The sequence below is a fragment of the Calonectris borealis genome, chromosome 11 (assembly GCF_964195595.1).
Source record: "Calonectris borealis chromosome 11, bCalBor7.hap1.2, whole genome shotgun sequence".
Lineage (NCBI taxonomy): Eukaryota > Metazoa > Chordata > Aves > Procellariiformes > Procellariidae > Calonectris > Calonectris borealis.
In genome coordinates this window covers 20961065-20986959 of record NC_134322.1, presented here as the reverse complement: position 1 = coordinate 20986959, position 25895 = coordinate 20961065, and the positions used below count along the sequence as shown (strand labels likewise).

General features: G+C 37.6%; 1 protein-coding gene across 5 annotated transcripts in view; it reads left to right on the top strand.

Annotated features, from left to right (window-relative positions):
* SCAPER (S-phase cyclin A associated protein in the ER) overlaps positions 1-25895 on the top strand; it is a 170794-nt gene that overhangs the window by 98681 nt on the left and 46218 nt on the right. For all 5 annotated transcript variants that reach the window (XM_075160430.1, XM_075160429.1, XM_075160428.1 and 2 more), the window contains exons 24-25: positions 14189-14304; positions 23579-23702. In XM_075160430.1, coding sequence (XP_075016531.1) covers positions 14189-14304; positions 23579-23702 — 240 coding nt within the window. The remainder of the gene's footprint in view (positions 1-14188; positions 14305-23578; positions 23703-25895) is intronic.

Here is a 25895-nt window from a genome sequence, read left to right as displayed (position 1 = left end):
AAGATGCCAAACTTTTATAGGCACATTTGTGATTGAGAGGTGTTTGTATTTTCCTTGGCAGGGTGATTTCTGTGCTGCAGCGCGCTCCTGTTTCCTTGTTTACTTAGCATCTCCCCTTTCTCCACTAGAGGACACTACTGCCAGGAACAACAGCGTGTCCTTTTAATCCTTAGAACCGATCCATCTATTTAGAAGTCACGTTTGGGTTTTGGAAGAAAAATGCTTACATAAGATTTTAATTTGGTTAATACTGATATGACTTCTAAGGCCAAAGGTATTACCTGCTAAATTAATTTGCATGTTAATTCTCAAAGTTCTGTGTTTAGTTATGGCTATGTTCAAAACAGGCTTTAAAATATTGTTGATTTTTGTATTGGACAAACAGGCCCCAGTTTTGTTCACTTTGAGTACTTCTATTGCAGCATGCCTTTGTCTTTCTGACATCAGATTCAGCCAATTCTGTGGCACTGTGCTTAGAAATTACACAGCTTTTTTTCCTACTGAGCTTCTTATAGCAGCACGTGTCCTGGTTTTGGTGCGTTAGGATATTTATGTAGGTGATCAGTATATATCCCATCAAGACTTACATGTGTGGTCATACAGCGTGTTCTATAAGTACACACATGCACAGTGTTCATTTAAAAAAAAAAAGTAGCCACCTGCCCACAGTTAAATAGCGTGTTTATGAGCCACTGTTGTCTGCGCTATCTATGTTTCACACTGATCTGTGGTGCAGACCGGGGTGGCCAGTCTCTAGAGCTTGAGCATCAGTTCAGCTTGGCTGTGGTGGCAGGAGTGCCACAGCAGGGCTGACCTCCGGCAGCAGCTGGCAAGGCAAATTCATGAAAACAAGCGGGCAAAGGCCCCCCAGCCCCACATCAGTCCTGTGCCCTTTCCACTTCCACCCTCGCACTGGTGCAGCGAGGCCCTGCGGAGTCGTTGATGCTGTCATGTTGTAACCTACTGCCTTTCTCTCCTGTACGTGATATGTGTCTTTTGGCTCTCAGCCATATGAAAATTTTGATACATAGTGTGTTGGTTCACACCAAAAAGCCTTCTTTTATATTGGGCAGTGGGCATTTTGTGGCCAAAGTGTTTAAAAAATAAAATAGAGACTCACACACTATCTTAACTGTGCTTTCATCAGCATTTTGTTGTTGTGGTTGTTCTTTATGAAAGTAGCTGCTACTCTTATTTTTTTATAGATAATGGGAAGTTATAAATTTAAGCTTCATTTTAGCTAAACATATGATGTATTTCTATACAAAGAGCGGGTTAGTTTTTTAATCTATCTATCAATTTTTCAACTTTGGATACTACTGCAGTAGCCAGTTCCAGAGCTACAGTGATGTCACGTGAAGGGAAGTCATTAATCAAATGTAAAGCTGAATTATAACAGTTTAAAAATGATTTAAAGTCAAAATCCAAACTTTATGAAGTGTGTTGAATTGCAAAACTTAAAAGGAAGTCTGTTTTACCAGATAGACCTAGAATTCAGGCCCTTGGAACTCTGTATTTGCTACCAAAAATCTAGTAATTTTGCTAACACAGAAGGTAACAGGGGGAATTCTGTATTTATGCTTCTTTTGTTGCAGGTGTTAATCTAGTCTTTACCTGTCCTTAGGAAAGTACGGAACCTGAGTTCATGAACTCAGGAACTGATGAAGAAGATACAATTGATGGAAAATCTGAGATGGAAGTAACCTTCCTCAAAATTAATTCACTTCTGTAAACCCTTTAACTGGGAGATTAGGGATTTTTAACGTATACATGTTCAGCACCGAGTGCCAGTGATGCACAGCACCAGTAAAACATGGTTTGGAGAAGGTTCAGCAGTGTTCAAAGCCTGGAGTTTGGTGCAGTGTTCTGTATCTACCATCTTGATTATATATGGTCCAAACTGCTCCTAGTAGTAGAAACGTGACGTGATCTGATCAGCTACGGCAGTGGGTGTGATAGTAAGAGCACAGTGGCTGTGAGTTAAAGAGCAGGCTGTGTGCAGCCACGGGAGGAGCTCTTTCAACAGCATTTTCTACCCAACAGCCATTCCCTGTCACTGCCAGGAAGAAGTCAATAGGTCAGATGTGTGCTGTGTGTTGTAAGTTGTAAGGCAGCTTTATATCATCAATAATTCGTTTGCCCAGAGTTTCTATAATCTGTGGATTAACCTTTTTCTCAAGATGAACATATAAATAGGAACTTGTTACTAGAGGTCAGCCACAGACTATTTTTTAACTTGTTTGCTGGAAATGGTATTAAAAGGCAAGTTCAGTTCACAGATAAGCTCTGCAGTGTACTTATTCCAAGATTATTCGGAGGTTAATTTACTGTGCACAACATGTGTAGTTGAAAACTGCTGTGGTGATTTCTGGTTCTGTGGGATGCAATTAAATGTTGTTAGCTTCCAGGGCACTTACGCTGTACGATTTGTGCCCTTTTGCTGTCAGGTCAGGCTTTTTTCCTTCTGTGTCAGTTTAGAATTTATGCATCATATCGGAATGGATATATATACATTCCAAGGTATGCAAAGTTTCTTCACTAAGCGTTTACAGGATGAGATATGTTTTAATATCATTAAAGTACAGGCACTGATTTCTCAGTGATGAGAAAATGCCCTACGCAGGCACGTTTCTGCTAATGTGCAGATGCCAATTTAGAGATCATGGTAAAGTAATGATTATTATAGTTTCTAAAGAACTGAAGCTTTTATTTCATTTGGCCTGATGGTATATGTATACACACACAGTATATATATACACACACATTTTCTTGAAAATATTCTTCAAATTCTACATCTGATTTGAGACCATCACTTCTGACTTGAAGACGTATCACCTATATAAGTCTTTGTTGTCTGTTCTCATGGTTGCAGTACTTCACAAACCCACGTTATTAATCTGCCCTGCAGTCCTTTGTTGCTGTCCTGTAGATGGGGTAATGGGCAAATAGTCCAAGGGGTTACAAGAGGGTACCCAAGGCAATCCATGAAAGCTGTGTTTAGGGTTCAAGTGCTCTTGACTGCGCTACAGGTCTTTAAACAACTGTAGCTCCCTCTCTGTATGTCTTCTCGCAAATAATTTTAATACCTTTAGTTTTGCCTGATTGCGCTGGTTTTTTATAGTTTAGTTCAGCTGAAATCAGTGCTGCTTTCCAGTGGCTGAAAGCTTTCAATAGTGAAATGTCAGCCATAGGGATTTAAGACTTAGTGTTGCAAGACATCTATAACTTTCCTACTCACTGGACAATTTCTTGTCCAATAAACAACTGAGAGAGAACAGGACAAGGTCACGTAATTGTGCTTTCTATATATTCGTTTGGGAACTTCTATTTATGAGATCATTCAGAAAAAGTCAAATTGGCCTTAGCTAATGGAGCCATCTATGGAGATCGAGGAGCAGTTTTTCCTGGTATTAGAGACTTAAACCTTTATCCTTGCTTTCCTCCTTTAATTGATGCACTTACTAGATGCCCTGTTATTTATAAATAGACGAAACATTTATTTTTAATAAGCATAAGTGCTGCAATGCTCAGTGCTGTCTTTTGCAATATCTATAAGGATAATTCTTATTTTTCGAAGCAATATTGGCTGATTCCCATTATGCTACTTAGCATGAGTGAAAGCAGCTAAACAGATAACATGGAATTCACTAGTTTACTTTTATCTGTCTTTCCTTTATGGCTTTTACTGACTCTTGAAATTTCACAAACAGGACTGTGAGGGTCCTGGTCTTGTCAACAGAAGTGTTAATAGAGTGCCTCTCTGTGATTTTACTATCGAGCTGAAAAGACAATGCAGAACTTGGAAGGAGATAGTTTGAATCAGGTTCATCTTATTCAGTGAGATAATACAGTAATTCAGTGAGGAGCCCTATCCAATGTGGATTGGATTACCTTACAGTATGGGCAGAAGTTTGGAAACAGAAGAATGAATAAAGTATATAACATGCATAAACAGAAGTTAAATTTATGAGCATGTGACATTGTGTTTGCAGAACAGGCTTAAGAATCAGTTTCTTAGTAGTGGTATTGGCCCTAGGCCTGGACCAATTTTAAGATGCTTGTCAATAATCTACTTTCAGAAAGTATAAGACTAAATGCCTCTTCTTTTTTTATTTTTCATTTAATTAAAAAAACAAAGTAAGCCTCATTTTTATTGTTGCATTTGAGTGATGTATCAACCACTTTCTTTTTCATCCTTTCTTTTTGTTGTACTTAGATATTTGTCTTCCTTTATACTAAATATAAGATGTATGAAGTTGCAGATAGGATACCTTAGCTATTCAAGTGAAAAAAACAGTATTATCCAAATGGCTTAGATGCTAGAGGCTGAGCTCTACACGGGAGTGTGCAAGTACTGAACATCATGCAGGGAATGAAACACCTTCTGCAAGATAAGGCCCATTTACCTACCTGCCATCTCAGCAGCTGGAGATGCTAGGTGAGCATCCTCTCCTAGATGAAGTCACGGAGATCAGTCTGTATGGGGTGTAAACACAGAAACCAGAGGAGCTGCCTTATGTTTAATGCTTCAGAATCAGCTTTAAGGCTTCCGAATTTGCACTTTGCTTTGCGGGATAAGGTGCAAAGGAGCATTTCTCAAGCCCTCCTTTCTGTGGCCTTGCATAGCATTACGTAAAGAGCTTGGGTGCTTTAACACATAAGCAATGCATGAAGGAGGAGGTGATACAAATACATGATAGATATGTCCTTAATGTGAATGACTGGGGGGTCTGCACCATCTACCCCAGTGGCGGCCGATGCCTCCACGCAGTCGGAGCTGCTGAAGGGAGAGGCTGCAGCGCAGACCTGACTGCGGGGAGTGCCTAGACCTCTCTCCTGGGGCAGGGACAGGCGGCAGACCTGCCCGCAAAAGGTGTGCCCAGATGTAGGTGCTATGCTGAACCTTGTTCTCCCCAACAAGAAGGGGCTGATGGGGAATGTGAAGCTCAAGGGCAGCCTTGGCTGCGGTGAGCATGAAATGGTGGAGTTCAAGATCCTTAGGGCACCGAGGAGGGCGCACAGCAAGCTCACTACCCTGGACTTCAGGAGAGCAGACTTTGGCCTCTTCAGGGATCTGCTTGGTAGAGTGCCATGGGACAAAACCCTGGAGGGAAGAAGAGCCCAAGAAAGCTGGTTAATATTCAAGGATCACCTCCTCCAAGCTCAGGAGCGATGCACCCCAACAAAGAGGGAAGTCAGGCAAAAACACCAGAAGGCCTGCATGGATGAACAAGGAGCTCCTGGACAAACTGAAACACAAAAAAGAAGCCTACAGAGGGTGGAAGCAAGGACAGGTAGCCTGGGAGGAATACAGAGAAATTGTCCAAGCAACCAGGGATCAGGTTAGGAAAGCTAAAGCCCTGATAGAATTAAATCTGGCCAGGGACGTCAAGGGCAACAAGAAAAGCTGCTTACAGGTACATTGGTGATAAAAGAAAGACTAGGGAAAATGTGGGCCCTCTCTGGAACGAAACGGGAGACCTGGTTACCTGGAATATGGGAAAGGCTGAAGTACTCAGTGACTTTTTTGCCTCGGTCTTCACCGGCAAGTGCTTGAGCCTCACCACTCAAGCTGTAGAAGGCAAAGGCAGGGACTGGGAGAATGAAGAGCCGCCCACTGTAGGAGAAGATCAGATTCGAGACCATCTAAGGAACCTGAAGGTGTACAAGTCCATGGGACCCGATGAGATTCTTCCGCAGGTCCTGAAGGAACTGGCAGATGAAGTTGCTAAGCCACTATCCATCATATTTGAGAAGTCTTGGCAGTCCGGCAGTGAAGTTCCCACTGACTAGAAAAGGGGAAACACAACCTCCATTTTTAAAAAGGGAAAAAAGGAAGACCCAGGGAACTACAGGCCAGTCAGTCTCCCCTCTGTGCCTGGGAAGATCATGGAATAGATCCTCCTGGGGAGGCCACGAACATGATCAGGGGGGTGGAACGCCTCTCCTGTGAAGAAAGGCTGAGAGAGCTGGGGTTGTTCAGCCTGGAGAAGAGAAGGCTTTGGGGAGACCTCATTGCAGCCTGTCAGTACTTAAAGGGGGCTTATAAGAAAGATGGGGACAGACTTTTTAGCAGGACCTGTTGGGACAGTACAAGGGGGAATGGTTTTAAACTAAAAGAGGGCAGATTTAGATTAGATATAAGGAAGACATGTTTTACACTGAGGATGGTGAGACACTGGCACAGGTTGCCCAGAGAGGTGGTAGATGCCCCATCCCTGGAAACATTCAAGGTCAGGTTGGACGGGGCTCTGAGCAACCTGATCTGGTTGAAGATGTCCCTGCCAGTGGCGGGGGGGGGTTGGACTAGGTGACCTTTAAAGATCCCTTCCAACCCAAACCATTCTATGATTCTATGACTACCTCCCCCCCAATGATATGCAAATGATACTAAGCCAATTGTGGGTCATGTTTTAATCCTAAATTAGTTTCCCATTGATGTTCAGTGCTTGAAATTCTATTGTGGGTCAAGTCACTCATGTTTGAAAACCACTTTGAAATTTTTAGGTGGAATGAGGTGTTGTTATACTGATTTCACTCGAGAGAAGTATTACAGGGAACAAAATTGTCTATTTTAATTGAAAATACTATTTTGGTATACTCAACAGTGATTTTCACTGTGTAAATTTTTATGTCTGGAGGACTAATCAAACAGTGTAGATTTTCTACAGTCACGAACATACCTATGATTTTGTATGTGCACGTAGATATATCTGTATTTATTTAAAGGCCGGGGGGGGGGGGGAGGAGCCAGCCCAGGATTCAGTTGTCTGGTTTGTTTTTCTAAGGCAGCTTTTAACTGCATTTCTTAGCCCCTGGCATTTTAGATAGAATCTTCAAACACTGGATAAAAGGAAAGAAGAAGATTTTTAAGATGGATTTCAACTATATTTTACTAGTTAGTTATTATTTCTTCCTTCAGTGAACAGTTTAACAAGTGTAGAATAGAGTTGCACTATCAGTGTGTTCTTTCAGAAATAGAAGTCAGAATGTATCAAAGTATTTGGGTTTCATTCAGAAATATTTTCTTCCAAACAGCTTTAGTTCCCGACGTCTGTTCAAACAGGCTTTCCACATCAGCTTTTTATTTGGACATAGTAAGCAGGCCTAGCAGAAAGCATTCTTTTGGCTGATGAAGGAAAATACTCTTTTTTAATCTGCATCAAAATACTGGTTGTGGAGGTTTGTCCCAGTGGGAGGGTTTATACCACAGTATTTTTTACATTAGTTCAAAAAGATTTCAGGTGCTAATGTTCAAACTGTGATGTACTAAAGTTACATAGAACAGAGGTGGTAAAGCTGACATTAAATCATTTCAGCTGTGAAAGGTATGCATTATTTCTGATTCTGCTCTACTTATTAACTAATAATAATACTTTAACAGGAGAAATGTATGGAAGTGAGTACTTTGTTCCAGGACATTGGATTTCACCCAATAACTCTTGCAGCAAATTAATAAATTATGATTTAACTAGGATCATATTTTTCTAGGAGATAATCAGGTTTGATTTAAAAACTTCACATGATTGAGAGTCGACTATATCCTAAGTATATTATGCTTGTCATTAATTACTCTTGGCATTAAAAAAATCATTTTATTCTTATCTGAACTCATCCAGTTTCGGCTTCCAAATATTAGCTGTTACTGTACATTATCAGAAATCTTCCTCCCATTCAGGTATTTCCACACTGGGCTCCCATCATATTTTTAACTTCCCCAACATACACTAAATTGTGCTGCTGTAGTGTCTCATGATGAGGCAGGTTTCTCTGACCTCGTATCTTCTGTTTTACAAATCTCCCAGTTTGTCAAACGTCCTGTGTAAAGGGGAGCGGCAGCGCAGGACAGGGGTTTTGGTCTCGCTGCTGTCCTGGAATGCTGTACACAGAAACCAAAAGCTGTTACTAATTGATGCTCACTTTATTTCACTCTGTATTACTTTGTATTACCCACTGACTTGTACAAATAAATAAGAGATTTTTCCCCTGATTTGGTTTTATTTCAGAAGCATACAGTTTATATTATCCAACTACTTCAATGAATTAAACAAAACCGAGCAAAGTAACAGCACAATTGTAACAATTGGCCTTCCGTGTATTTCTTTTTTGACTATGTTAGGTATGATGAGGCATGTGTAAATGACTATTTTTTAGCTGTGTGTGTTTTTCTGTACCAAATGTCTGGTAATGATATGAAAACGTTCTTTTGAACTTTCTATTTAGTCTGCTAATTTTCAAATTTGCCAAACATACTTGTATCATTGGGTAAGTGGTGCTTCTGAAGGTGCCACAGATGCCAAACCCTGATAAAATCCACCCTATCTTGTTAATGAACACACAAACAGTTGTTCCCCATCTGCTGCCTCTGTCTGAAAGGTTAGGAAGCCCTTCCTTCTTGATCACAAAGGACATAATTATTGTCTGTAGAGGAGTCAAGTACAAAGACAGTTCATCCAGTCTGACCGCTACTACACTGCAGGCCACCAAAGATTAACAGCTGCTTCTCCTTTGATTAGGTTAGGTAATAACAGTTACTTTAGTTAATAATTGGATGGATTCCCAGGACATGTAATTCAGGTTTAGGCTGTCATTTTTTGCTGGCATGTAGCTGAGCTGTATTATTGGAACGGAGCCTGTAATCCTATTAGTCAGTTGTCACTCAAACCATAGGAGAGGAGAGAAGGGGAATTAAAATCCATTAAGGTGTTGTAACAGGTAGATAAATAAGTCAGCCACGCTAGCCCAGTATACAGGGAGCTTTCTTGATTGTCATAGTTTTAAAAAAAAGGATTAATTTTAAGTTTCTTAAAATGTTGAATTCATAATTAATCCATAAAATGGTTACATGATTTTTTTAATTTATTGTTATTTCTGTATACTTTTCCACACATGCATTAGTGTACATACACTGTCTGCTAAAGTTACTTGATTCATGCACTGTTCTGCTGAAATTAGTTGCTGTGTGCTCTAAATGACAAGTTTATAACGGCCCAAAGATTAAGAATACATATTGAATATCACATTAGCTGTGTTGACTTTCCTCCTGTACAAACAAGAGCACTGTATTTCACAATGATACAGACTTGTGAGGAATGAAGAAAACAAAAGGCTTTTTTCTTGTCTTGGTTTTGAGTGCTACATCTGCTATGTCTCTGTTATTGTTTTTGTAATGGTTAAGACACATCTAGGTGGCATCCCCAAGGTTTTTGTGCCACCTCCTCTCTCTGTTAAGAAACGCATAGATGACAGTAATAATCATTTTTGCCTACATGTTCATTTGTCCCTGCTCTCGTGTGTGACCAGCTAACTTCAGAGCTTTGAAATTCTTTTGTGCTTTGAAATTCTTTTGTACTTAGATATCAAATTGTTTAAAAATGTTATTTGAAGTAGTTGTGAATTTCTGAAAATACGTATGAGCAAGTCAAGTTTTCACACACAGTTTGATAACCAGATGTATATATATTTTCTTTTGTTCAACAAACATGAATCCCATTATATCGATTGCCTTTGCTGGATAACCTTCCCAATCTAAATGTGCAGCCACTCAAACAACATCTTTGAGTTCTAGCTAAGTAATTTGGGAGACCAAGTTATACATCTGGAGGATGCTTTCGAGCAGCAAAAACATGCCATACTGGTTTATGCTCTTTCCAAATAGGCATTTAACGTTTAGTCCCTACAGGATCTGTCATTTTTCATACTCACATGGTGCCTGACGTACTCAGTGCCTTGGGTGCTATCAGAGTAAAAGTCGTGGCTACCTGAATGGGTCTTTCATTCTGACACAGATTCAGATGGGGACCAATTTAAATAAGAATATTATGTGAGCAAGGCTTTGAATGCCTCAGTCTACTTCTTCTGAATTTCTAATATGTTTTATTGTGTATCAGCTAATGTAAAGCTTTAGCACTACAGAACATTAACTGAGTTTAGATCATATTTTGAAGGATATAGGTTAATTTTAGAAAGAAAGACAAATTGGGTAAGATAGCCTGCTCCCATATGTTTACGCTTTAAGAAAGATTTCTTTAGATGAATATATAAATACTTCAACATTTTAAAGTCATCTCAAGTAGGAATTAATTCAGACATATTTTTAAATAATTTGGTATTATTTGGCTGCTATACTTCAGAGAGAGAGAATGACAGTATTTTTCAGCATTGGGGAGACTTAATACTGTTTGTTCTTTATACACAGCTCATCAATACGAGGTCTCGTATTGTGGATAGGTGAGGGAATGGCCTGTGCACGATTCCTTTTTTCACTGTTTCCTCTGGTACCACAGTTACACAGTATGCACTCTGAAGACGTCAGTAATGCAATATTCAAGTGACTCTTCGGCTCCTTTGTGGATAGGGCATGTTTTCCCTTCAGTTCCCATGACCTCCGCTGACCCAAGGCCAAGCTCAAGGAACTGTGCCTGAACCTGGGATTCCTGATAGCGGGATACTCGTGTGGTGACCAAGGTCATTCACAGGCACTGTATACCAACAGTTACTTCGGTAATCAACACTGCCTTTCAATAAATGGGTTAAAAGCTCTTGGAGTTCTCCATCTTAAAAGAATCGTTAGAGACAAATATATTAAATATCATGCCAAAAGCAGTGTATTCTTAATCCCTAAGTCGCAGTTTTATAGACCTTTGTAAGCACGGTGAACAAATACTGTGCTCATGTGTCTTTCCCATCTTTGCTACTGGTTTGTGTCTTCCTTTTATTTAAGGTTTTCCTCCTCTCTCTTCCATGCACATAGTTAGGGATTTATTTCCCTGATGGCTAAGCATGAAAATGCTGATTAAATTTTATGAGTAATCTAGAGAGGAGAATAATAGGACATAAAGCTAAATCATATAAAACCAGGAGAAATTACAAACTCGCTTCTGCTTGATAGGAAACTGTAGTAAAGGAAGTTCTTTAAAATGTAAATTTGTATTTTGCAAAGTATACTTGTATTTTAGTGAAGTATTAGACAAAAATGAATCAGGCACTCTGAAAGAAGTCTGTCTTTACAGAAATGATGCTGAAAAGAAGTGGTGCTCCAGATTCAAGTGGAAGGAGAGCATGCAGGAAATCAAACAGCTTCAAAAGATTAGTATTCTTTTTAAATAGATACATGAAGATCTCCTCTCAGAATAGGGGGGTGTTATAGCTTCTTTCAGTGTGGCTCTGGTGACTGTTTTGGGGGGTGGGGGGGAAGTTTCTTTCTGGACACTTCATTACTAGGTATTTATGGAGAAAAGAGGAGTTCGGTGAAAAAAATCACAGGAAAAATTTACATGAAAAAAATAAAAGGATGGGTTTAGCATCAATGAATATATAGAGTTGAGAAACAAGACAAGTGGGAAAATGTAACAGTGTACAGCTTCAAGAATGGAGTAATTACTAAGGGGAGAAACAAAACGAGTGCAATAAAATGGGATATAACTCAGAGTAATGGGATGAAATAGAGAAAGGGCATATTTGGTCTAAATGACAGGAAAGACTACTTTGCCACGAGAGCTAATAGGTTGTGGCATAATCTCCCATGAGAAATAGGGAAAGTGAGAAGTGGGAAATGCTTGGCACATTTAAAACTGGAGTAGCACTAACAAATATGCTGTAGCAAATAAATCAGCAGCATCACATAAATGTCTTTCTCGTTTGTGTGCTGCAATGCCAGCTTGCCAATCGGAGGCAGAAATCCTCGTGCATGCTTTCTTATACACACTGGTTATGTGCGTATGTTGATTACCAAGGAAAACGCACATTTGAAATGGCAAAATCTCTCTTTATGCCTGTGAAGTTTCAAGCTGAAGTGAAAATGGATATGTCAGAAAGGCCCCAGGCTCTGTCCGGGGGTGCTGAGCTGCTCTGCAGCGCTGCTGGAGCAGGGGGGAAGAGGAGGCGGTTTGAGAACTGTGGCCATAAGCCTAGGTGCTCAAATAATATTATCTGATTTGTGGCAGGACTACTTCTTTGCTGTTTGGTTCTCTTTTCTTCGCGGCTCTATCAGGAGGTTGGTGGAAGGCGTTGCAGGGGAGGCAGTGCTTCCTGCAGCTTTCTGCCGGTCACGCTGCGGGCCGGGCGCGCGGTCCCCACGAGTTGCGTCGTGGCAGAGGTCCCCACGCACGGTGCTTAAGGAGGCGCTTTGTGGTTTTTGCTTTTTTTTTTTGAGTTGGAAGGGAGGAAGAGGAAGTAAAAGAGGAATATACGAGTGAAACTCAAAGTTAACTCTTCAGTTAAGGCACACTTACCAGGCTAACGGCTAAAATTGACTGCTAGAAATTATCAGTTAACCTGTAGGAAATCACTGGTTGATTATCTTAACTGCTTGGTGAGCTGGCGCACAGATTTCCATTCACTTGAGGCTAGTTATTCCTTTGAAGGTAAACCTTTTGGCTGTCTAAAAGTCTACATGCAGTTCATAGTAATTGTGGAAAATGGTTTATTTTTGAATATCTGACTTCCCTGTTTAAACAGTTTTTCTGGAGCTTGGAACAAGTAATTTAAATAAAATATGGATGTTTGTTGAAAGAAACTTAATGGAGAGAAAGTTGCATGATTTTAAAAAAAAAAGTAAGATATACTTTTATGTTTACATATTGATGTCTAATTCTCAGAGGGAAAAATATTTCTCTTCTATATCATATTATATCTTGCTCAATTGTATTTGTAATTGTTCAAAGAAAGATTTTATTGCCAGAGTCACTAGGAGTTTTTTCTGTTATACAGGGTTTTTTTTTTTTCTGTTATAGTATAATACATTCTTCATGGACTAATAATGATGGTATTTATAGAGCACTTCCCACTTTTTCCCACATGCCAGGTGCTTGCAGCACTGAAAAAAAAAGATTTCTTATTAACTAGAATATCCTCATCATTGACGAAATTAAGATGAGTAAATACAAACAGCCAATAAAGCTACACAAAATTAGCAACTTAAAAGTAGAGAAGAAAAAGATCTTACATGCTTTATTTTAAACAGTAGGAGATAAAAACAATTTTGTATGAAAGGAAAAGTGCATGAGCAAGCTCTAAAATCCTGGACCTACTCCCGTAAAAACTCAGTCATTTGCAAACTGTAGGAATAATGGTGGGATGGTATTGAAGTGTAAAATTCTGCTAAGTGGAAGTTCAAAGGGGACACCTAGAATAAGGAAAAGCTAATCTAGAAAGCTAGGAACACATACGAAACTAGTTTAAATTGAATCTTTCCATTTATAATCAGCAACATAGCATAACGAATGCAGAACAAGCTGGATGTGAATGTCATACCTCAAAGCTAAAAATATTCATTCATTCTGCTGCATTTTGAATAAGCTGCAAGCAGTGGATTAAACAAAGGACCTGAAGGCGTAATAAGTTGGAGTTGCTAAAGAGATAAACCACACCAATCATGTAGGTGACATTTTCAAACTTTACCTCTATAGTTTCCCATAACTGAAACACTTACGAAAAATCACATCCAGATTTTTAACCTGATTCTTTAACTCCAAGCAATTAATTTGAGAAGTCAGAAAATCTAACCAACTTGCATCCTCAACAGCATCTGTCAGGCAACACTTCTGTCTTCCCAAGATTAAGGGTGAAATAAGACATCTTGACTGGTGATGCTGTCAGGCTTCCTTCCAGAGCAGTGACTGAACTTCTGGGGTCCAGATTCTGTGAAATACGTAACCAGGTATCATCAATGTAATGATGGTACTCATGTTTTAAAGTGATCCGCCAAAGCTATTTCATGCATACAATGAACAAATCAGGGAACAAGTTTGAAGTTTATCTCCAAAGTTTGTAAGGAATAGGAAGTACCCATCTAGAGATTGTCTGTATTCTTAAAATCATATAAAAGGTATATTAAAGTATAGCTACAAAGATAACAGCAACAGATGAAGATTAACTTTATTAAAGGTAAAATCCCTATAACAATATGTCATTACAGAAAATATGGTATTCAACTGTATTACCTATGTAGTATATATGATCTTTGAAAATAATAGTACCTGAGAATTTGAACTCTTACTCTGAAGAATATTCTTCCGTGTGCACTGGCAGTAAAATGCTCTTTTTCAGAGGTGTTCAACATGATAAATACATGTATTAAAGTTTTTCTACATTGCCAAAATTCAGGACAATTGTCTATCAGGCATATCTTTTATGCTGGAATGTCTTTAATTTCTGTTGGTTCTCTTCTGTGTTTGTGTTTATCTAGAACACAGCAGATCAAATAGCATTTCGGGCTGCAGGAGGACTGACTGCCCTTGAAAATGTTCTTCAAGCAGTGACTTGTCCCACCAATCTGAATGCGGTTTCACGGATTCCTTTTAAGTAAGTATGATCGGTCCTTTATTTGCCACTTAGAATCACTAGAATATTTATTTCACATCTGTTGCTTCGCTGCTTCTTCTTCTCATAGTCCAGTGTTGAACTTCAAAGAAAAAAATCGTGCTGTACTCTGTGCTGCCATGGAAGGTGAAAGACATTCCCACTCAACCTCTGGTTTTCTAACTTGGTCATTTTATTTCTAGCTATGATATATTTGAGCGGTGGCATCCCTACTTGTACAAAATGAGAAAAGAGAAAACTGTATTAAACAAGGGGAGGTACATATCTTTTGTATTTAGTCTGTAAAGATCTCTAGTGGGACGCGGGGGAATTTTTGTAAAGAGTTGTAATTCACTAGAGCCTGACTGCTTTTAAAATGAAACAGTTGTAAGATACTGCTAGCTGAAAGGGCTTCTACAAACAGGTAAATCAAAATTCTTGTGGATTAGAGGAATTCCTCTTTATAGCATGTAAGAATAGAAGGGCTTAAATGTCTAAGCCCCCCAAAAAGGTGGTGACTAAACAGAATGCCTGCAAAAACTGGTAACTTGAAAGCATGCTTTTTTCCCTAATCTCTAACTGTAATTTTTATGCATTCAAAGGCACACATGTGCTTTCAGAGCAGAGCTAGGCATGGTTTTAGTACAAGAGGAACCAAGCCCACAAATATACTGTTGTGTAGCATTGTCATCATTTGTTTGTAGACACTTTAACGTTGCAGTAATTCGAATTTAAGCACTACCTTGTGTGGGTTTGGATTAAAACTGTCCATTAATATGTATGGGACAGGTGTGAAGTGCTAGGGAAGAACACGAAGAGAAAAACGTGCTTTTAATATCTTAACTTTGCTCTTCAAAGAGAATAAAATTCCTACCTCCCGCTATGTCATGCAGAATGCACTTGCTGCAAGTCCAGCCAGCTCCACTGATGAGCAATCCTGAATTGGTCCTATGGTGAGCAGCTCAGCAGCAGCCTTTGGACTCATTAATTTGCAGAGGCTCTAATTTTGAGTTATCCTCATCAATGTGGGATAAACTTTGCAAGGGAAAGGGCTGCACTGTGTGGCCACGTAAAGCTTAGCTTAAATTGAGTTTTAAATTCTTAGAATGTGCATCTTCTTTACATTGTCGATTTTTGTTCTTTCATTTTAGGAATAGTCTCACTTTGGCAACCTTTATTTGAGAAGGTTTGAGAATATTGTGTTTACGTTACTGAAAACATTTTGTTTGAAGTTTGTTAGACAGTATGAAGATGTATTAGTTCTCAAAGGAACTTGTGTGCTGGTAAATAAAGCCCCATGTCAGCTACATTTGTATAACACAAAAAACATCCAAGGAGATTTATCCGAGGTTCTCCTCTCTGTGACAGTTACTGTCTATCTCATACCTATTTCAGACCAGTATAACTGGTTTCTCAGATTCCTGAGCCTGTTCGTGTCTGAATTATAAAAAGAACTTTTAAACCTTTCAAAAATTCTTTAAACGTTGTTTTATTAACATAAGTTTTCAACTATCTGTATTTCCAAAGGAAATATCAAGGCAGAAGAGAGATTCTGACAGCTTTGTATATTAAAAAAAATCTACTGAATAACTTGGCTCCCCTGCTGAATGCAGCGTTTCATTCAACTTTACAGCAAATTGCAGTCTCCAGTTAACATTAATAGAATAACTGATTTTTGACTGCAAGGAAAACAAATTGCAACACTATAAAAGACCAATTTAAATGTATTATGTCTAACCAAATAACTGAGTGTCTTATCACTTAATCAAAATAGAGTAATTAATCATCATTCCCTACATGTAGAGAAGGTGGTAATTGGCGGACCAGGCTTTTATAAGTATGTTGAAAATACGAAAATGTTGAGGAAACATGTTTGTTTAAAAGACTTCACTGCTGAAAGGCATCCATGAATTTCTGCTTCAAGCCCCTGAAGTATGACGTTTCAAAACAATAATTTATTTCCCCATATGACTTTTACATGCAGGACAGCTGTTCCTTAACTTGTACAGTGGTGAGAAGTTAATATTTTAACTCATTTTGTTGTGAATGCTGGCTTCCAGGCTCACAAATGCCTCGATCTCTTTAGAGGCATGGCAGCCGTATATGCATAGCTCTGTGAGGGTGCACGCTACCCAGGGAAGAGATGGTCTTGAGCTTGCGCTTAGTGAGCTGTGAGCATCCACGTTAAACTGCACTGCCTCGGACGCAGCTCTGCAAGAAGGGAGAAGAGCTGAGCTCCTGCTGCAGGTGGCAGCTGCTCTCGTGGGTCCTGGGCGACAAACCGAACCCCACTCTGCAACCAGTGCTAGGTGGAGGCTTGCAGAGGGCAAAGTCTAGTAGTCAAAACATGTGAATGAATTCATGAAGAGATTATTGATTGTAACTATATACCTCATAGAAATGTTGAAAGCCTCTTTCTTGGAAAAATAACGGTTTTATTTGCCCCTAGAAATCTCTCGATACAAATAGTAAATTGAAAATCAGGGTTGTAAATTACACTCATTCTTCATGTGAATCCTCTGTACATTCATACTTTTCACCTTTGGAAACTGTGGATATATGTAATTTCCTAACCATTTCTTTATGTGACTATATGGAAAGTGCATTTTTCAGGTAAAGATGAAAAATATAATAAAACTAAATTCTGTAAAGGCAGCAGAATTTCCACTAGACTGTGCCCTTTTCACAAACATCCATCTTGTCTTAGTCATTGGATCGTAAGACCATCCATCAGTAGCTGATACATTGAGCTTGTTTTAAAGATTTTGGTATCAAATATTAATTTCTTTCTCATAATTTATTTGAGGCAAATGCCTTTTTCCTTTTGAAATAGTGTTGTACCACAAATTACTATTAGCTGGCCTTTAGTTTGGATGTCGGACAAAAGCTTAACTCTTACAGAAGAAAATACACGTTATTGCATAACTTACCCATTTCTTGGTAGACCCAAGTATTGTAAGTCCACATTATTCATTTTATTTGGGTGGTATGTTTTGCATTTGTTTTTTATTTTATGACATTTGTGAAAATATAACCAAGTAGTGAGGTTTATAGGCAACAGAAAGTACTGCAGTTTGGAAGTTATACATCAGGTTGGGCGTAATTTGACACAGGATCTTGCTCTAAAGCTAACTGCTCATGCAGGTTTTGTCTGCCAGAGTGTAACTGCTTGAGTCTAACCTGCAGAGTCTGGAGTCTGCTAGAAGTGTCAGGGTGAACTCGGTGTTCCTGCATGTCTTGCAGAGCCTCCTCTATTGCTATTTCTGTGGTCATCTTTCTGATAGAGAAGAACACATTTTGTGCAGAACCTGCAACTCAACTGTTGAGAGCAAGCAACCGTTCCGGAGGGTGGGACTTTCTATGAGCAGTTTGAAACAGGCACAAACGTGGCTGGTTTAGAGAAACCACGTTAATGCATATTTATATGGTCTCACTGAAAGCATGTAAGATAAATGCTTCAAATGTGTTGCTTTAAATATGGAATGTTTGAGGGAGTTTCAAAACCAAAGGATAATCATAAAATATGTTTAGTTCTTTAAATGAAGAAAATTTGTATCACATTTTTCCTCATTTAATTTTTGAAATGAGTTTAAAATTATTTTTCTTTCTTTTGTGCTAATATAAGTGACATCCTGACGTCTTAAACTTTGCATTTAGCAACGCAGCAGTTTGCTCTCCTTAAAGACAAAACAAAGCCCAGTAGAAAGAAGTTGAATTAAGACCTTTTATTAATTGCCCTCCAGTCTTCCCCTAGCCAAATATGTTTTGCTAAAGGACACTACTGTACTTAAGATTGTTTGTGTGCTTTTGCAATGTTTAACCATTTGTACTTGTCTTCAATCGGGTATTTGTCTGTTGTTTTGTGGTGAGGATAAGCTGTTTACAAGTAGGTGAGGAGATTACATGGGCCATTATCTACATCTCTCTTTCTCCAAAATCCTGGCAGTATGGTGCAGCTCAGAACTTTAATCCCATGTCTACAAGATAAAGCTTTATTATCAGAAGATTTAACAATATGCCTGTTGTTTTGTACTACTGTCCAGATTGGTAGTTAGACCAGCAGGACAGCAAATGCTGTGAAAAAGATGTGACATTTATGAGACAGATGATACATTTGGTGTTGGGGCAATTTTTCTCCCCTTCAAATAAATCACTGAAAAAGGAAAAGAGAAAGCAATGGATTATAGTAGGTTTTATTATTGGTGTTAACATACAAATTAGTGTTGAGCCACGTTATTTCTTAAAGTAGCATTTTGTAATTTTTCTGAATTTGTTCAGTTCTCCACAAAATAAGACACATTCAGCAGAATTTCAAGGGTTTTAGAGTCTTAAGGTATTTTTCTTATGCTTGTACTGAAATGCAAATGGGAACCACACAGCAGAACAATTTAATGACTTAAGATCAAGACTAGAAGATGATTCTCATATGCCTTGCACATTTGCTATGGGCAACTCATTTAGCCCCTTTGTGCCATGACACGTTACTGGTTTTGAAAACTGTAACAAATCTGCTAACAAATGAGGTTTGTAGGGTTTGTTTAATTAACATTTGTGACATACTTTGAGTTCCTTGGGTGACCAGCATTTTTAAATAGAAATTAGCAGTAGTTGTGTAAGAACAAAGGAGGACTTTTGTTACAAGCTGAGCCATGATTAAAGTCAGTTTTATTATAATGCATCTTCTCTATTCATACAATTTCTTGCATCATTTATTTAAAGCAAGTATTATCAGGGTAAAAAAGCTCGAACCATAATTATATACGTAAAAAGCAGAAAATAGTGCCTGCATAATATTATAGATGGCATTGATACAAATTACTTTTTTCAGTAAGAACTATTTTGAGCTGAGAACTGGTTTTATAGCTTGTTTGTAATTTTTACTTGGTTTTATGAGCATACGTTTCTTAAGCTGCGCTGTTACTGTTCATGCAGTTCTATAGGATTATTCACAATTTTTTTTTACGTAAAGTGCAAAACAAGCTTTCTTATTTTCTTGTAAGGTTATTCCCTCTAGAGAAAGATTCATTGCAAACTAGCAGTTGGTACAAGGATGTAAAGATACTCTAAAGAGAATGATCTCTTCACAGGTTCGATATCTGAAACCTTCAGCATCTGTCTCTTTCCATGATGTATTCTTGCTGTCTGTCTCAGAGCTGGATTTCAAGCTCACAGAGCTCAAGAATAAAGCAATATTGCCCTCCTGTGCAATATAGGAGCAAGTTTTATTGTTGAAAGGAGTTCTGTGAGCTGTTATGAAACTTTTGGATTGAGAGCCAGATCTCGCAGTGAAACAATTGATAAGCCAAGGACTGGAGAATTTCTGTAGAAGACTTTCAGGTTCTATCACACCTGTAAATATGGGGTGAATAAATTGTTTGATTGTCACTTATTATGCAATAGTTTATTCATAAGTACAGTAACATTTCGGAATCAAACTCCAATCTGTTTTTGGAAGTGCCTTGAAGGAGAACTGGTGCTGAATTTTGTCTTCTCTTTATTAATTTTGACTAGACGTCAGCTGGAGCCCTTTTTTTCAATCAGACATCCTTAAATAATGTAAAATACAGACAAAATAGTAATTGATCATGAATTTTTGAGGGTTCCTGATGGTGTAATAGACCCCATGAGTGAAATATAAGTCTTCAAGACTTAGAATTGGTATCTTTACTTTAAAAACAATTTGTTGTTGTTTCAATCCATATTCTTACCTTGGTGGTTTTTTAAACATTCCGCTCTACAGCCATTCTGCGCACCGTTTTTCTGTAATAGCTCACCTCCCACTTCTTCTCAACTCAGCTTTTGAATACCAACACTGATCACTTTCTTTCTCCATCAGATTACTGCATAATATTCAAACTGGTAAAAAATGAACAGTTTGCTACTGAAGTAACTCATCCTAAATCTGATAACATTTAGGTTTGTATTATTTCAGTGCAAAATTGAGCTTTTTGGGTTATTTTCTTCATTGATAATCAAAGTACATTAGTTTATGATCTTCAGCAGTTGAAAGTAATGTGAAAAAGCTTTACGCTTGAAACAGGTTAATTATTATATGTTGATGATGCCCTGATTTTTATAAAGCAAAAGTTGTGAGTCCTCGCCTACGTATCCTGGTGCACTATGGTGAATTAGTTTTGCATGGTTGGATGTTGTTGCTGCCTCAGTATTTTGAATAAAAGTTTGTCAACTTGTTTATATCAGGCAAATTGAAGAAAGTGAAGATGTGCTAGCATAAAAGAAAATCACATACATACATATAAACTGTTGAGATCTAGCTTGAAGATGTTGATTAAAATGAATCCTCTTCCTATTTCTTTGTACTCATGTAAAATAAATATAACGTACAGATGCATATTTTTGTCTAGTTTAAAGACAGATTTCTTTTTTGGATCAAAGTTTGTGTACCATAATGAGTGTTTTTATAATTGGATTTACTCTAGAGGAAAGCCTTATATCAGCGGGCAGACTTCTTATGTGGTTTGAGTATACATGCTGTCTAACACAGCTTTAAAGCTGATTTGCGGGTGTGATACAAAGTTTAGAGCAACATCAGTAATCAGTAAACAGCTGCTTTTCGTGAGGCTCATACTTTACTGTTTCAACTGATTTTGATATCTCTTGAGATAAAAGTTTTGGAATTAAGAGCAGTTAGAGCTTCCAACAGGGAAAAAAATAATAAGAAATGTATTGAGTTTTTCACCCCAGAGAGTTTAACTGGTGGTTAAATAAAGTTCTGGCTTGACATTTGCAGCACTGTGCTTGTCTGGGAGGCCTTGTGCAGAAATGGTGACAGTTGACAGCTGTTGTTCCCTTAATAAGATTAAAGTAAAGAAATTAGTTGTGCTGTCTTTAATCTGCCATTTAACACTGTGAACCACCTGGGGACGGCTTCTGTGCTGACACTTCCCATTTTGAATTAAAAAAAATTGTGGAACAGAATCATAGTTCAGAGTGTGCCATGATTAGAATGTATTTAGACGAACCGTAGTTAGCAAGCTTATGTTATCAATTAAAAGAACCCTCTTTATTGTTGTGAAAAATTAATTTGACATCCATTTGCTTACACCACCTTTTCAAATGCGTTATTTGAGTCTCTGAGAATGCAAGTACTTTTTCTGACGTGAGATTCAGTTGGGAAATACAAAAACATGATGCATTATTACAGTGGAATTTGTTCTATATATAAAGTGGGAAGTTTTTGTGTTTTCAAATGTAAGATAAATTATCCTCTTAGGAATTAGGAATCCCATATATCAAAAACATTATTGCAGTGAATTAACTAAATCACCTCAGAAATGCTGAAATGCTGTCAAAATTGTAAGGTAACCTACCAAGTCCATATTTGACACTTTGGGTAAATTATAATGTTTATATTTAAATAGAATTAATGACAGATGGTGACTTAAAGCATTTTCTTCTCAACTTGAAAATAGAAACTATCAATACAGTTTCATATCTCTCTCTCCCTGTAATCACACCTGCACAGGGAATAATCTTCCATGAAAAGTAAAAGTAGGTGCCTAATGAAAATTTTTTTTCAGCATTACTGAGGAAAGTGAAATAAATACCTTTATATAGTCAGGATAGGAAAAGAAAATCCTGTTGCAAGGCAGGTTTTAAAAAATGCACATGAAGCATGCTACTTCAATTTTGTATAGGCGTTATCCTTGTAGGGTAAAAATTAGGTGAAATAGGTGAAAATTAACCTGCCTTTTATCAATAAATAATTATTTAATATTGTTTTCATATCGTGTGAACTGCAGATTGAAACTCATTTAATTAGGCAGTAGAGTAAAATTAATTACCAGTACAGTAAAATTACTATAACTGGTAATATGGTGATACTCGGAATATTAACAAAGGAAAGGTATAAATGTTCTTTATGTTTTTACAGATCAAACCAAACAAGGTAACGTGTCCTTTTTAAATTCAAAATTATTTCTCAAGCTGAAGAAAAGACAATCCAGAAATATAAATGAAAAAAATTTTACTTCAAATTTTCTGGCCTCTGAGCATTTTCAGCTTTTCCTGGCTTGAGAAATACAATGTATGTATATAAGATGCTTCCATTTCAACTCTAGGGAACCATGCTAAGTAATCAGATGCCACAGCAATGAACACAGCAATCAGGAAAGCAGCCTTCCTTATTATGTAAACAACTGTTGTTTCAAAAAATATTTGAGGAGAAAAATAAAGCGTAAAATTCCACTCTCTCTTGTAAGTATGTTGAGTTAGTCTGCAGCGTGTTATGTTAAATACCAGCTTTGATGATTTCTGTACGATAACTTGTTTGTTGCAGTCCCACTTTTGTATGACCTTTTGACAGTGCTCACTATTTATTTTCTTCTACAGAGCTTATTTGAACTTAGTGATGTTTTTTTGGATGTTAAAAAAACCCCAACAAAGTAAAAGTTCTTTTCCTTTTCATTAACTTTAGACAAACAACTTGGATTTCTAGCCATGTTTTATTTGTTATTGTATATATTTATGATGCATTTGTGTTCTGTGTCTGTGTGTGCATTTGTATAGTAACAGTGATAGCTTTTGTAGTAAGCAAGTTCAAGAAATTAATTTTGAGTTTATTCTGAAATAGTATTATCCATGGTCAGATTTATCTTCTCTGTGAGTATATTCTATAGGACTGTTCCCAGCTTCCCTGCAAATCCCGTTTTGAGAAGAACACTTTAATTGGAGCAGATGGAAATTGCTGCACATGATGCAAAGAATAATTGGGCGCGCTTTGTACTGTGACTTGTTGTGTTTATGATTTTCTGTTCCTACCGCTGCAAACCTCTTCCCGCCAGCCATTGGTGTAGGTCAGTTGATGCTGTTGTAGTTGTACACTAACACTTAAAGGCTCTGCACAGGAGTGGTTCACAACATGTCAGTAGAAGCTTCTGGACAGGAACTTCACCTGCTGGGTTTTGCTTGCTTAGTACAAATTACTCTGTCCTCTCCATTCCTTGCATTAGTTCACAGGCGCTGCACAACAGTCTCTAAAGCTGGTCCCCGTATACTGTGAATTACTTCATATGGGGTTTTTTTCTTGAAGGTTGTGCTAGGAAGGGGACCTAGGGACCCAAATTACTTGAAGTTTTAAATTATTTAATTGATTTCATGTAAATTTTTAGTTCTGTTTGGAATCCCAAGTTTAAGAAAGCGAATGTGAATTGCTAAAAGATTGTTTTGTGATGTGCTTCCATTTATTTGCTTTTAATTTACCAAAGAAAAAAGTAACATTCTTATTTTTATTTTTCTTTCCTTCTGATTTTTTTAGGTCACTCTGCAATACAGTAAATGCTTACAGCCTCACCTGCAGTAATTGCGCAGAAAACTGCACCTATGTTCTTTTTAGTAATAAGATCACTTTTCTAATGGACCTGTTGATACACCAGTTTACGGTACGTAAAATACTTATTTTAATTTAGAAATTTTTGTATGCGTCACGAACATATTAGAGTATTTAGAGTATAAGAACACCAGGAGATATATGAGAATAAAGGCTCAAAAGAGTAATATTCTTTTGTTGTATGTATTTGGTAACTGTATCTACTATACTTCCATACAAACGGATATACTTGGTTCTGCTAATAAATTCTGCAAAAGCATATGTACCAGGAACTCTTGTGAGTCGACAGTATTCTATCTTTAATGTTTTCGGAGGTTTTCTTCTTTAATTCACCTTATAGTAATATTTAAAGTATAGAATATTATGAGTTGTCCATGTGTGTTTGATTCTTATGTGTTTCAGTATCGGGAATATAAGTCAGGTCAATACGTTGCTGTAGTTTGATTTGCTGAAGTGCTCAAATGGCAGGACTCTTTAACTGTGAAAGTTTTAATTTTCCAATGTTTCATTTAATTTGAAATGCCATTAAATATTTTATTTGAAAACTCATTTTTAATTCATAGTGACCTGCTCATCATAAGATATTTAGTCTTGGTTTTCTACTTATAAATTGTGTGTACGTATTTTCATGAGCCAAGCAGTTTGTTAATTGAAAAGTTATGTACATACTTTAAATAATTTAAATGACGCTGTTTGAATCAACAAGCCATAGGACTGTTGATGAACACTTTAAAAAGATAGTCCGAAGGTCCTTGACACAAAGAAAAACCCGAATGCATCCTGTGCATTCTCTCTAAGTAGCTGCCAGCTCATTGTTCTTCACCAAATCTTTCCAAGAGGATTCCAGGTATTAGATTTCAAATATACTTAGTGAAAGGTGCGTGTATTGTGCTGGGCCAGTCACAACACTGCTGGCTCTCTGCAGAGGAGCCAGAGCACAGGCTCCGTGGGTAATTACACAAGAGATGAAATCCTTCAGCACTTTACAAGTGACAAGATTCATTCTGATGCCAAACACCTTCCCTTTTCTCAGTGTAGCACTGTGCAAACGACCTGCCCTTCCCGAAGAAATACAGAGGGTATTTCTTAGGAAATGTTGACCACCTAGAGATCAGAGATAGAACATAAGGAAAATTTGCTACATTTACAGCTATTTTCACTCTGTTGCCAAATACTACCCTTGAATTGCAGCAAAACTGTAATTAAAGCTGAATGTTTCCCATGATCCACAGTGGACTTTTCTTTCCTATGCATAAAGTCTTGTATGTTCTCTTCAGGCAAAATTGGCCCTTAAACTAGGATATCTTCATAGTTCCATGAAGTACGTATTTAAGTACAAAAAAGTAAATACAGTGCTGCTTTTCTAACCCCGAGTTTTCACTCCTAAAAATATAATAAATCAGATCAAGTTTGTATTTTTCTTTTTTATGAAAAAGAAATGGACAAATGGAAAGCACTTTTTTAATTGGATCAAGCTCTGAATAGCAAAATATTAAAAGACACCCCACTAAAGAATTTAAGTCCCTGCAGTATTCCTGGTTCGGTGAGCTCTGTGATGCTGCCTTTGCCTGTGTTGTGCGTATTCCCACTTACTGTTGGAAAATAAACCCCAAGTAATACCAGAAGTAATAAATGAGAACATATATTCGCAAGGTTTTAACAAATTGTTAAATGAGTATGCCAGTATTTGCTGAATACAGAAACAGAAAGAATCCAGTTTTGAGAAACCTTTAAATATATTCTTAAATACAGCAAGTATGAACCTTACTTCCAAACAATTTAATCTGGTTTTGGTTTTGTTTTTATTCATCAAAATTGAATACAATGTCAGCTTCACTTTTGCTAAAACTCAGAGCTATACATTTTAAAGAATAAAATTTAAAACAATCACTTCTCATTGGTGGCAAAACGTTCATTTTTCTTTACACAGGTGTAACATTTTTCTCCTCAAAACATTACTTGAAGAATTACAAAAAAAAACAAAAATATTTTTTCTCCAATGAAAGCTTGGGTACCAATGGGAGATGGTAGAATAACAACTGTAGTGTATTTCTTATTTTTTTGAGACATCAAGCCTGCCTAAGTTAATTATTAAAAGTGTTCTGTTTAGACCTTCCTTTATCTCATACCTAAACAGACTGGTAGGAAACCTTCTGTAGACTTTACTTGCCATTTTACCTTTCTGAGCTTCCTTACCAGCTCAGGTAATGCCTAAGTCGGTGTCTGCTGAGGTCAGTAGTAGCCA